A 13,294-nucleotide genomic window follows, 5' to 3' on the forward strand; every position below is an offset into this window, starting at 1 on the left:
CTGTCTGCTGCATCCACAGGCATGGCCACTCCTGAGGGGAGCAGGGAAAGCCCTGGCCTAGAAGTCTGGGCCCCTGGGTTTCCAGCTCTGCCTCTAATTACTGGGTGATTTTGGTCCGGCCCCCCTGCCCAGCCTTAGTTTCCCCATTTGTTCAATGGGTGGTCAGAGCAGGTGCTTGCTCAGAGCCTTTGTTCTTAGTGTTATTGACTGACCTGGTTCCTTGATGGCAAGATCTGCTGGGAACTTGACAGTCCTGCCATAATGACCTGGGGGACTTTGAGCAAGTAACTTGACTTCTCTCTGTTTAGTTTCCTCAAGTGTTACATGAGGATGGAACTAGTATCTGTCTCATAGGGTTTTTGTGAGGATTGAAGGAAATGAAACTTGTAAAGTATCTAGCACATAATCTAGAAAGAGGGCGTTCCTAATAGATGACAGCCATGGTGAGGAAGACCAAGCAGCCAGGTAACCACACCACGCCTTAGAGGGTGTCTTCCCACATTGCCTCACTCCAGGAAGTGACACCCGGCCAGGCTATCTCCAGCTTTAGCTTTAGCCATAGCTGAAACTGATCACAGCACTCTTGCCTTCTCTTTATTACCTCCTCAGCCTGGCATCCAATCCCCTCCAAAGCCAAACCCCAACCTCCTGCCCTGACTTCTCCCTCATGTCACCCTATAATATGGCTCATTCTTTGGATGCTCCCTCTGGCTCCTGCACCACTCCCATCCCCTATCTGGGACATCATTTTCCCAACCCTGTCTCTCCTGGGCCAAAATTCTCTTCCATTGAGGTTCAGTAGGAATGGGCCCTCTTCCAGGGAGACTTCTCTGATTTTGACAGCTAGGGATATAACCATGCCCTTGTCCCACACCCTCGACCCCTCACACCCACCCCAGCTTTTTGTCCCTGTCTCAGGACTACAAGCTCTGCACCCCAGCATCACAGCTGTTTGTGTCTGCCCCAGCTGACAGAGAGGCCCTGGAGAGCATGGCTGCATCTGACAGTGTCTGACTGTAGTCTGCTACACCGGCGTGGATTATGGCTTCACTTCAAAAGGAGGGTGCTAGTCCTATTCACGGCCCTTGTGGATAAGAGGCCTGAGGTTTGCTCCACAGCTCACAGAGCACAGGGACTATTTCATACTTTCTGTAATAAAGCCCATTTGCCCACACATGTCCATGGTTGACAAGAAGTCCCTCCACCTCCCTTGGATGGTACAAGAAGCCCCCAGGTTTACACAGTCCAGGTCTTGGGGCCGCTGCCCCTCATGGTCACAGCTGCCTATGTTCTTGCTCAGACCTGTAGGGCCATCCAAAATCAGGTCACTCTGCTGGTCATTCTACTCCCTTCTGCCCCAAGAAATGCCATCAGGGTTGGGAGACAGTCTCTGCTGAGGCTCCTGGGGTTCCTGGGCTCCCATGCAGTCACCCCCACCCCAGGCCACTCCCCCAGGAGCCACACTGTGGTGAGGTTCAGGCCTCCCCATGCAATTAGGAACCCACCACCCCCCAGGGTAGAGAATGGGGAGGGAAAACAGGCAGGCAGTGTATCCTAGGGTTGCGTACTCCTTTTTCCAACCCCCAGAGCACAAAGCCTCACACCCTCTCCTCAGACCCCCTGGGGTCACCATCCCCATTCAAGGAGAGCCTCGGTTAACCTCCACGAGGCCCATTCTCTACTCTGGCCAGAAGACACCAGAAAACCTGCTTCCTTCCCCAGTGAATGGTTAAACAAAAGGCCCAGACCTTTGGAAAAACAGACAGGTTCCTCCCTGGGTAGAGATATCAGGGCTATGGTAAAGACTTGGGAGAAAATGCTTTTGTTCCTTCTGCAAAGCCTACAATAGTCAACAAAACAAGACACCAATTAATTTCTCAATAATTCTGTCTGCTGCATAGCCAGTGTTAGCCAAAATCCAATCTAGCCTACTTTAAAAGAATAATTCTTATCTGCCCCATCCCATAAAATACAAGCTAAAAGGAGAGAAAGCTGCAGACAGCAGGTAAGTAATGATCTTCAGAGTGGCAGGAAAAAGACTGTCTCCTCTGTGAGAGTTGTTGAAATGCATCCTGGTTCCCTCTGAGCTCTGTGGTTGGCTGAGGAATGAGTCCAGAGATAACCAGGCCCTCATCCTGGAACCTGGGAATGTCACCTGATATGGCAAAGGGGCTTCACAGATATGATTACGTTAAGGGTGTTGAGTTGGGGAGATTACCCTGGATTATCTAGGTGGGCTCTAAATGTGATCATAAGGAAGCTTATAAGAGGGAAGCAGAGGGAGATTTACACAGACCAGGAAAATGCAATGTGACCTCGGAGGGAGAGTTTGGAGTGATGCAGCCACAAGCCAAGAAACGCCCACAGCCACTAGAAGCTGCAAGAGGCAAGGAAATGGAGCATCCCCTGGAGCATCCTGAAGGAATGGGAGTTAGCCTGATAAGATTCAATTTAGACTTCTGACCTCTAGAACTCCAAGAGTATAAATTTCTGTTTCTTAAGCTACTAAGTTTGAGGTAATTTGTTAGAGCAGCCACAGGAAACTAAGACAAGCCCTGACTGCCAGAAACCTGACCTCAGTGACAGCAACTTTCTTAGCCTCGGAGGGCTGGATAATTAGTTTCCCTTGACTTATCTATAGGGGATAAAGAATGTGCATCTAGGAAGAAGAAGGGAAGTGAAACTGAATAGGTAAACTGAGGCCAGATCATGAAAGACCTTAAATGACAAGCTAAAGACTATGGTCCTTACCCTGAAGATTGTGGGAAGCCATAGGTTTGCAATAGGGAAATGATATGAATAGTTTTTTTTAAAATATACCTCAGTTCAGTAGAGAAGGAAATGAGAGGCACAAAACCATATGCCAGGATACAGGAAACAGGTGACTGCAATAACACAGGGAAGAGATGAGGATGAATGGAGCCTGGAAGAGAGGTCAGGTGGAGGAATGCCTGCAAAGGCCTTAAATCTGGCAGAGAAAGTGAAGAGAAGGTATGCAGGACAGCAGGTAATTTCCAAAAAGGACAATGCAGGTTCCGTCTTATTTAGATGACATATACAGGAAAGGAAGCCATTTGATCACACCTTTCTGAATATGTTTTTAAATGGCAAAAGCCAACCAAAATAATTCACTTAAATAGAGAAACTCTTAAATTCCAAGAAGACCAGCGCAATTCTGACTGATCCAACAATCAGGGAAAGCCAGCTTGCACACTTCACTTTTGACCCAAATTTTGAAGAGCATCCAGCTGCATTTCACATGGGCCTCGTGTGATCAACCCAGGCACGCAGATGTGGGGCTTTTACAAGGGAAGCGGCTGGGGAAAGAGGAAGATCCTTCAGGCTGGGATGCAGGAGCTCATGGGTTCAGTCCTGGCTTTGCCACTGGCTGTGTGGCCTCAGGCAAGTCCTTGCCCCTCTCTGGGCCTGTCTCCCCTTAGATCAGCAGTGTTAAAACTGGGTGGCAGAGCTCTCGAATCCTGAAGAGGCACCCAGCAGCCATACAGTCCTGGGAACTGTAGGGAGAGGGTAGGAGTCCCTATCGTGCCCTGAGGAGGGCTGCATATGTTGTCTTCTTTGGCTGACATTTATTGACTACTCGCTATTTGCCAAGCACTGTTCTAAGGCCCTACTTATAGTATGTGTTTGGCAGATGAGGAAACTGAGGCACAGAGAGATGAAATGGCTTGCTCAAGGCTGCAGAGCTGAGAGAGGACAGACCTGGGATATGAACACACATAGGCTGGCTCCAGGGCCTGTGGTTTCAGAGGCTTGTTTCATGTGCCAGGTTATGTGCTCTCCCTCCTCTGTGCTCACAGAGCCCCAGGCTGTCCTCCATCTCACCCCTCTAGCACACCGTCCACTTAGCCCTTCCCGGCCACACTGGGAGCACTTTGAGGATCAGGACTGAGTCAGGTTTATCTCTGTCCCTCCACAGCACTGCCTGGCCATGGGCTTGGCTCTTGCTGGCTGTTACTGAGGGGCTATCGAATGAAGCTTTAAGTGGAGTCAGAGGGAGCCCAGCAATGAAATGGGTTCTCTGCCCACTCACTGGGCACTGCCTCTGTACCAAACCCCTGTACTGGTGCTGTGGATGAAGAGAGGAATCCAACAGGCCCCTGAGCTCCGGAAGCCCAGCCTGGCCAAGTAGACAGATCTGGAAGCTGATAACGAAACCCTGTATGCTACTGTCCAGTGTCACCCAGACAAACCCCACTGCACTGGGGATATAATAACAGGATCAACGAAATCTGCCTGTGCCCCTGACAGCCATCACACCCAGCCCTGGATTTGGAGCCTGGCTGGCCATGGGGGAGGGCAGGCAGAGGGCGACACCGGCAGGCCAGCCCCCCTCCCTCTGCCGCAGAGGGCCCTTCCTTCCCTCATTCAGCCAGACAAGATCAAGCAGTGCCGGGGCAGGCCCTGGAGGGCACAGACAAGATGGATCAGACACATTCCCTGCCTTTGGGGATTTCACAGGCCAGTGGGCATGGTGAGCTGTGGACACATAACTGTCCCACTAACACACAAGACTCTGACACTGGCAAAGCACCTCCAGATGCCAGGCTGGAGAGACAGATTCATGGATCACAACTGCTAAACACACATTTAACCAAACCTTGATTTTACAGGTACAGAAACTGTGTGCCAAAGTAGGGAGGGGGCTTGCCCATGGTCACACAGAGACCAGTGGCAGAAGCAGGACAGGAACCCAAGCATTCTCTCCCTCTTCACACCCCACTCCTTTCCCCAGTTTGGAAGGTAGAAATCTTCCCCAAATCTCAGCAACTGCTCTCCCAGCAGTTGCTGAGATCTGGGGAGCAACAGACAAAAGAACTCCATGCTCCCATTCCCGACACCCACCCCCCAGGCCCACATGAACAGCAGCCACAGCCCTGGTGCAGCCGCTGCTCTCACACTCATCCTAGACCAGGGCCTGCCTGGGGACCTGGCCCCTGACCTTCACATCTGCTCCCAGAGCCCCAGGACCTTGTCACCTGCTGAGGCACATCTGTCCAGTGCGGGAATCTCTGGGAAGGGGAGGAGGAGGAGGTGGGAGCTCCCACTTGCTGAGCACCTACTAGGTGCTAAGACCTTCCCGCGTACTGTCTCCATTCATCCTCACGACTCTCGTCTAGGTGGGTAGGATGATCCCATCTTTCAGATAAGGAGACTCAGGCTCAAAAAGGGGCTGCAGGGGTCACTGGTGGCCAGTCACAAAGTTCTGCAAGCAAGAAGGGGACTCGGCATCACCCTAAAGACCTGAGGGGCTCACCGTCCATTTGTGAACACCATTTCCTGTAGCTTTGTTCCCTCAGTCACGGCTGTGCTTCCTTCTACAAGTGCAGGACGACAGGTTCACAAAGCATGCTCTCATCAGGCGTCTCTCTGAGCCCCAAGGTCCTATGAAGGAGGAGTGGGGAAGTCAGCCTCCCGTTTCACAGACGAGGAAGCTGGGGCCCAAGAGCCAATAGGTGGTCAAGCTGACCCAGGTCTCCCTGGCCAGAGTTCTCTGAGAAGCCTAGACCCAAAGTTAGTTTTTGCCAGGAATTATTTTGGGGTTCATTGTGATCCTGGGTTGAGATGGCAAGAAAGGAGAAAGCTGCTAATAGCTTTTCACCAAGGAGGAGAGGTAGTACGGGCATGAAGCAGGGTTCAGGGTAGGTCAAGGAATCCAGACAGAGACACATAGTCTGGGTCCCTCAGCCCTGACTCACACTATTGGTCAGACCCAGTGGTTCAGGACCATGGGTGTCCCCAGATGGAGTCAGTATCGTCACCTAAACAGGCCTCATTCTCAGGCCCCATTCTCAACCCCCTTTATAGTACAAGTAGATGCTATAATGGGTTGCAGAGGGCTGGGAGAGTCTTGCCAGTATGTTGAGGCAACAAAAGGGGCTCCCAGAGGTAGTGTGTGTGGTTGGCAGGAACATGGGCTCTGGAAGCAGATGGAATGTAACCTCAGGTAAGGGGCATAGCACCCAAGAACCTCAGTTTTCTCATCTGTAAGATGGGGATGATAGGTACCACCTCCAAAAGGCTGTGAGGACTGATGAGTTAATGCACGTAAAGCACTGAGCATGGTGCCTGGAGAGCAGGGAGAACTCAGAGGACAAGAGCTGCTGGGAGTAGTAACAGCAGCATGAGTGGTATCAACAGTGGTGTCCTGGAATGGATAAAGGCCACAGGTTTCAGACTGGGTCTGCAGGGCCTTGGGGCTCTGAGGAGTTACCGCAGAGCTCAGGGGCCACTAGACATGGTGGAATCAGGAAGGGCTGTGCCTAGCAGGGAGCAGAGCCTGGGGCAATTCAACTAATGCAGAGGCTACCTTATCAAGTATGTAAATAATACAAAAAGTAGGTGCTTGATGGTGTGAACCTTAGTATAGTACAGTCAGCAGTGTCTCATGGCACCCTGCCTTTCCCCCCATGCAATGCAAGGGGTCTAGGGATGTAGGGAAGTGCCAAATGTTTTTGCTCATTCCCTGTTCCCAGTACCTAGCACAGAGCCAGCCACCTAGTAGGTCCTCAATAATTTTTGTTGGATGAAAGAAAAATCAGGCATGGCTCTGACTCCAGTCAAAGGAGAGCCTTTTTTTTTTTTTTTTTTTGCCACCCCCTGCAGTGGAAGCGCAGAGTCTTAACTACTGGACCGCCAGGGAAGTCCGAACTTCTCTCTTCTGTTTTACATAACAGGCTTCAATGTAGATTTTCCTTTGAATGAAAAAGGGTTTTTAAAAAAATAAAATAGAAATCCAATGATGTAGTTCATGCTCCTCCTTTTACAGAAAGTCGGAAGGACTTGCCCAAAGGCACACAGCTCAGCAGCTCGGTCAGAGTTCCCACAGACTCAGGCTTTCTCCTCCACCCTGCTAGGTCATCTTCCAGGATGCTGAAGCTATGGGCCCAAGAGCAGGACTGGGCTGGGCACTGCTGGAGATGAAGCCTCTGGGTGCCTGGTGCCAGAAGTACAGGGAGGGTGAGGATTTTCCAATCACTCCCATCGCTGGAAATGGACCTTGAGTGCAGTCAGAGATGGCATCCAAGATTTATGCACCAGGATGTTTATCATCATGTTATTTATAATATCGAAAAATTGGAAACGACCTAGAAACAGTTTAATAAATTATGCCACAACCTTTCAGTGGAATATAATGCAGCTATCTAAATTCATCTCTTTGGAGACTGTTAAATGATAAGTTAGAATCAAGGCAAGATTCAAACCTCTTAAGGCTGACACCAATTTTTAAAAATACATATATACCAAAAAAAAAAGCTGTTGGAAATATATCCTAATGTTAAGAATGGTTATTTCTGGAGAGGTTGGAAGGGGGTGGTTAATAGGTGATTTTTTTTTTCTCCTACATATTTTTCTGTATTTTCCAAATTTTCTACAATAAGCTTTAGAATCAGAAAGGGAAAAAAATTAAGATTCCCTGACCAGGGCCAGGTCCCCCTAAGAGGGTCGAGTCTCACTCATCCTTTGATCCAGTGAATATTCACTCAACATCTTGTTTCAGGCCCTTGTGTCTCCAGACATTGGAAATGTCTCAGCTTAAAGGCATACAAATGTCATTTTTAATCAATTTCATGAGTCAGTCACCATATATTAATAGGCTGTCTCTTAATTGCTCAACCAACAATTAGAGATTCTGAAAATGATGTAGTGCGTATTTTGCATTTAGGAAAGCAATTTAAATGTTCAAGCTTTAAAGCTCCAAAAGATAGTATTTGTGCCTTTTGCACACTGTAGACTTCTCTTTGTCTTCTAAGAAGGAATCATGCCAACTCTTTCCCCTGCATAGACTGAAGGTTCTTTTTTCTTCCACCTGATCTTATCACTGGTGCTAAAAGTCCCTGGTATACTGTGTGATTTTGAACCAGTCCCTTGACCTCTCTGGACTTTAGCATCCCCTTCTGTAAGGGCTTTTCCAGCAGGAGATTCTTAGCTTCTCTGTTTTCTTTGGCGGTAGGCAGCTTCCAGTGTCAAAATTAAGAGTTTCAGCCTCCAGACCCCTTGACTGCATCCTTACAAGATACCCCTCAAATTCTGGGCTGTTGATTTCCACATCCAGACTTCCAGGCATTTCAGAGAAGAAGTGGCATCCTTCAGGGGTGATGCTAAGATAAAATCAGCATCCTAAATGGGCAAATCATTCTGATCTAAATCTTTGTGGGCTCCCAGTGCCTCATTAAACATCCAAGGCCCCCAGGCTCTGAATCACAGCTCCTCTTCCCTCGCAGCCCTTCAAGAGGACTTCTGATTACCCCATAAATTACATGGTGTCAGAGGGTACCTGCAGGCTCTTCATCTTGCGATCCAGCCACCAACGTTTTTATGGGATATGGATCCTGCCAGGCTCCTACTCTCCTCCATCCCCATGGTTACCAGGGAGGGCCTAGCAGAACGTCTTTCTTGGACGTTCACTGGCTCACTCTCCACTGATGTCTCTCCCCTCCCAGGAATGCGTTAAATCCTCTGGAATGGAGAGTTCTTTCTACCAGAAGCCTTTGTTCTCAGCTCTCCTGCCAAAATGAAGTCTAGGTGGCCCATGGATTCTGCTGCCTCAGTGAAACTGACTGACTTTCCAAACACTCTTACCCCTCTTAGGAGCTCAAAGGGGCTTTCCCAGTGGCCAGACCCCAAATAGTAGCCATAGTGACCAGCCAGCCAAGCACCAAAATGCTGGAGCCATAAAAACATCAGGTCAGGGAAGCTGTAAAAACATCAAATGTAAAGAAGGTCAACACCCTCTCAGCTCACACCCTAGGCTCAAAATCTCTGTCTCTCAGCTCCAAGGGGCTTGCCTTTGATTCCCGTGTCTGGAATGCCTCCATCTCACCCCTCTGGCCACTTAGGTCCATCGCCCACTGTGTTAACTTGGGTTTTCCCAGATGTTGCACATGAGACAAGAATTCAGGCGTAAATATATATTTGGGAGGTGAGCTCAGGAAGCACCTACTGGAGGCAGGGAAGGGAAGGCAGCCAATAAGGTGGCGTGGTCCAGCCTCAACCCACTGGGGAGCCTGGGTCCATCCCCCTCGGTCATTGGTTGGAGGCTGCTGGGGAGGACACTTAGTTCTCTGGCACTTCTGACCTGCCATGGGCTCTGGCCAGCAGGATAAGCCCCTGGGAAAAGAGATGCAGATGCTAACACTGGAAATCAGGTGTTCATCACAATGGGAAGGGCAAAGGGATCATCTCCTACAGCTTCTTAGACACTTGGCAAGCAGCTTATCTCCCCTGGGAAGCTGTTCTGGCTACCACGTCCTGTACCGAGTTAGGCCAACTTGATCCCCTTTCGTAACCTTGCCTCCATTCGGGGGAAGAGGGAATGTGTGGACACTGGGCCCCAGGGAAGAAAGTGAGTGCCCTAACAGCCAGTGGCTATGAGGATAGGACCCACCTGCTAATATCACCAGGCATGATGGTCCTTCTCCAACCTGATGCCCCTCCATTCCCAAGGTGATACATTTGTTCTCGCAAGAAAATTTGGGGAACCCAGATGTTTGATGATGCATCTCTAGTGGCTGCCTTCCCTTCCCTACCTTCCCTTCTCAGTCTCCTACTGCTTGCACTCAGGTCTACCTCTGGGGAAACCAAACAAAGGTAGCAGGCAATGGGCAGAAATGGTCAGAGAGGTGAGATGGGGGCACCTTTTGGAGAAGTCTGTATACCAAGACTGAATAATATAAAAATGTCAGTCCTTCCCAAATTAAATTCTCTGCTTAATACAATTCAATCAAAACCACAGTGGAACATTTAGAACTTAGTTTTTAAAAGGAATTTTAAGTTAGTGTATCAGTTTCCTGTTGCTGCTATAATAAATTGCCAAAAACTTAGTGTCTCAAAATAACACAAATTTCCTCTCCTACAGTTCTGGAGGGCCAGAAGTCTGAGGTGAAGCTTAAGGAGCTAAAATCAAGATGTTGGCAGGGCTTGTTCCTTCCAAAGGCTCCAGAAGATAATCTGTTCCTTGTCTTTTCCAGCTTCTGGAGGCTGCCTACATTTCTTGGCTTGTGGCCCCCATCATCTTCTCTCTCTGCTACTCCTGCCTCCCTCTTATAAGAAGCCTTGTGATTACACTGGGCCAATTTGGATAATCCAAGACACTCTTCCCATATCAAGATCCTTAAATTAATCACATCTGCAAAATCCCTTTTGCCATGTAAGGTAACATTCACAGGTTCCAAGGATTAGGACACAGACATCTTTGGGAGGCCATTATTCAAGCCTACTACAGTTAGATTAGACAAATAAATGAATTGGAATTGCTAAGAAACTTTTGATGAAATAAAGGGAAATGAAAGTAAACTTGCTTACTTGATAAATAAACTCTAATAGTTAAAGGTATACTATGTGTAGAAAAATCAGCAGTAACACAGTAGCATAGAAATAGATCCAATTATATGTTAAAGATTGGTTTAAGATAAATGTGTTAAATCAAGTAAGTGGGGAAAGAAAGGAGTGATTATTCATTATATAGTTCAGTTGGTTAATTATATGAGGACAGTTTCCTTACAACTTAAAACAAAAAAAATTATAGGTAGATTAAAGAGTTTAATGTTTAGGAGTTTAATCAGTAAAGTAGTAGAAGGAAATATAAGTAAAAAGTTCAGAGATGAAGAACACTGAGCCCAGCATGTTGTCTATGCTGACCATGAATTTTTATTCTGACTCACAAATTCCTTCCGACCTCTCTCATCTTTGTAGCCACCACCATGACCTAGAGTCCTAGCCTTTCAGTTCTCAGTCTACACTACCCTCAGTCTTTTCAACCATGGCCTCCCCCCACGTTCTCATGCAAGAGATTGACTTGATAATCTGGTATCAGTCAATAACGTCCCAGAAGGTCACAGAGCCTGAGGAAATAAGGGTTTCCCTGATATGTATAAGAATGTGCTATCCATCAAATGAGCAGAGAAGAGGAACAGGCAGTTCAGAGAGATGAAATTCAGTTAATTAACAAACGTATATAAAAATTCAACTTCATGGGTAATAAAAAAAATCCAAATGAAATTAAGGCCCTATTTTTATCTACAAACTTAGCAAAAATTAATTTTTATTAACAAACTCAAGCTGATAAGAGTATAATGAAATTGGGGGTACTATGTATTGTACTGTCCCTTGAGAAAGCAATTTGACAATATGTATTGGGGCATAAAAATGTCCACATTATTGACCCAGCAATCCATCTTCTGAAATGGTACACTAAAGAAAAAAGTCTAAAAGAGAAGAGAAAAAAGCTTTATGTACAAAGATGTTCACAGTCATTTGGAAACAACATAAATAACCCACAAGAATATAGCTGAATAAATTAGGACACATACATAAAATGAAATATTCTGTAGGCCTTAAAGGAGTGTGACTCATTAAAATGGAAAAGCAATTGACTGAAAAATGATCAGCCACCCTTGTGATTAAATAAATGCAATTAAAGCAATAAAGATATCCCATTTTTCACTTTTCAGACTAGTAAAGATTAAAAATTTTGTTAATGTCCTCTTGGGAAAATGGGAGCATGCTCATTTACTGTTCGTGGGAGTGTAAATATTGTGTGTGTGGGGGGGTAAACTGTCCAAGCATACAGAAAAATATGGACAGGAATATAATAAACACCTGCATATCTCCAACTCAAATTTTGAAATGTTATCATCTATAGCACTTCTCCAAAAAGCAATTTGCCATTATCTATCACTCTTTTAAAAGTATATACTCTTATATACTCCAATAAGTCCATTTAATAATATATATTCTCAGGCTTCCCTGGTGGCGCAGTGGTTGAGAGTCCGCCTGCCGATGCAGGGGACGTGGGTTCGTGCCCTGGTCCGGGAAGATCCCACATGCCACGGAGCGGCTGGGCCCGTGAGCCATGGCCGCTGAGCCTGCACGTCCAGAGCCTGTGCTCCGCAATGGGAGAGGCCACAACAGTGAGAGGCCCGCGTACCGCAAAAAAAAACCAAAACAATAATATATATTCTCTTTGAATGTATATATTGTTATATACTCCAATAATTCAATTCTTAGGAATTTACTGTACAAAAATAGTTCTTTCTGCACACAAATATACCTGTAGTAAAATGCACACTGAAGTATTATTTCTAATGGCAACAGATTGGAGACAACAGTAAGTTCATGCAGTGGAGAACTGGTTGAACAGACCCTGCTCCAGTCCACAATAGAACACCACCCTTTTGGAACAGAATGAGTGATCTCAATACATGCTAATAAGGAAGTATCTCTAAGATACATCATTGAGTGAAAAAAGCAAGGTGCAGAACAGAATGCACTCTAGGATCTCACTTGTCTATTTTAAAATATAGGTATATATACACTTACATATGCATGAAAAGTTTTGGGAAGAATTCCCAAGAAAACTTTTAAAAACAGTTATACCTTGATGAAGGCAGCCTGGGGGAAATGGAAAAGACCTTTATTTTATATGTTTATTCCTTTCTGAATTATTTGCATTCTGTTTTATCGTATACAAATGTTATTTTTGTAATTAAAAAACTAATTTTAAAAGATAAGTATAAATACTCTAAGGCAAATGGGAAATACATATGCTGTAATATTAAGTCACCAAAACAATAAAAAAACAAGATGGATTGTGCACTCTGCATGTAGCATGGCTGTGTGCAGGGGGTCTTTTGGAGACAAAGGTAATCAATCCTGCTGCCTCTGTCCTTCATTCCAGCCCTGCCCATGTCCTCCAGGCTTTTCTCCCCTTCAACCTCTCCCTTAAGCACTAACACTAACACATCAAGTGTCTCCTCATTAAGACAACAAAAACAAAACAAAAACTCACTGACCTCTCTGGTTCCCTCACTCTCTTGTTCCTTTCATAGCCCCTCCAAGCTGGCTTCCATCCCACCCATCCCTGGCTTTTTGCAAGCTCATCAGTGGCTTAATTGCTAAGTCACAGACACCTTTCCACTACTGATTCACTGGAGCTATCTGCAGTGAATAACATCATCATTTCCTCCTTGAAATGTCTCCTCCTGGGGCTTGGGTTGACCTGGACCCTTCCTGCCTGTCATGGCTCCTGGAAGACCCTTAATGGCCACTCTTCTGCCCATACTCTTGCCCTGAACTTGGGCAGGTTGAGCATTGAGCCTTAGTCCTCTCCTCTCGTCTCTCTACTGTCTCATCCACTCCTCTAGCTTCAGAATCACCGTTGTGCAGTGAAGCTGCCCAGACATAGCCCGTGGATGCTGTTGTGTTCATTGGCCCACATGCATCCCCAGCAACAATACCCCACTTCTACTTTAGAGAATTCCTCTCTCCCTATTCC

At 46.7% G+C, this 13,294-nt stretch overlaps 1 protein-coding gene across 1 annotated transcript in view; it reads left to right on the plus strand.

Annotated features, from left to right (window-relative positions):
• The first annotated feature begins 440 nt into the window (after nucleotides 1–440).
• SHB (SH2 domain containing adaptor protein B) overlaps nucleotides 441–13,294 on the plus strand; it is a 212,434-nt gene continuing 199,580 nt past the window's right edge. Inside the window, 1 exon segment of the mRNA XM_024734432.1 lies at nucleotides 441–465. Within this exon segment, the coding sequence (XP_024590200.1) occupies nucleotides 441–465 (25 nt within the window).

Source organism: Neophocaena asiaeorientalis, unplaced genomic scaffold (genome assembly GCF_003031525.2).
Source record: "Neophocaena asiaeorientalis asiaeorientalis breed wild unplaced genomic scaffold, Neophocaena_asiaeorientalis_V1.1 scaffold192, whole genome shotgun sequence".
NCBI classification, from domain to species: domain Eukaryota; kingdom Metazoa; phylum Chordata; class Mammalia; order Artiodactyla; family Phocoenidae; genus Neophocaena; species Neophocaena asiaeorientalis.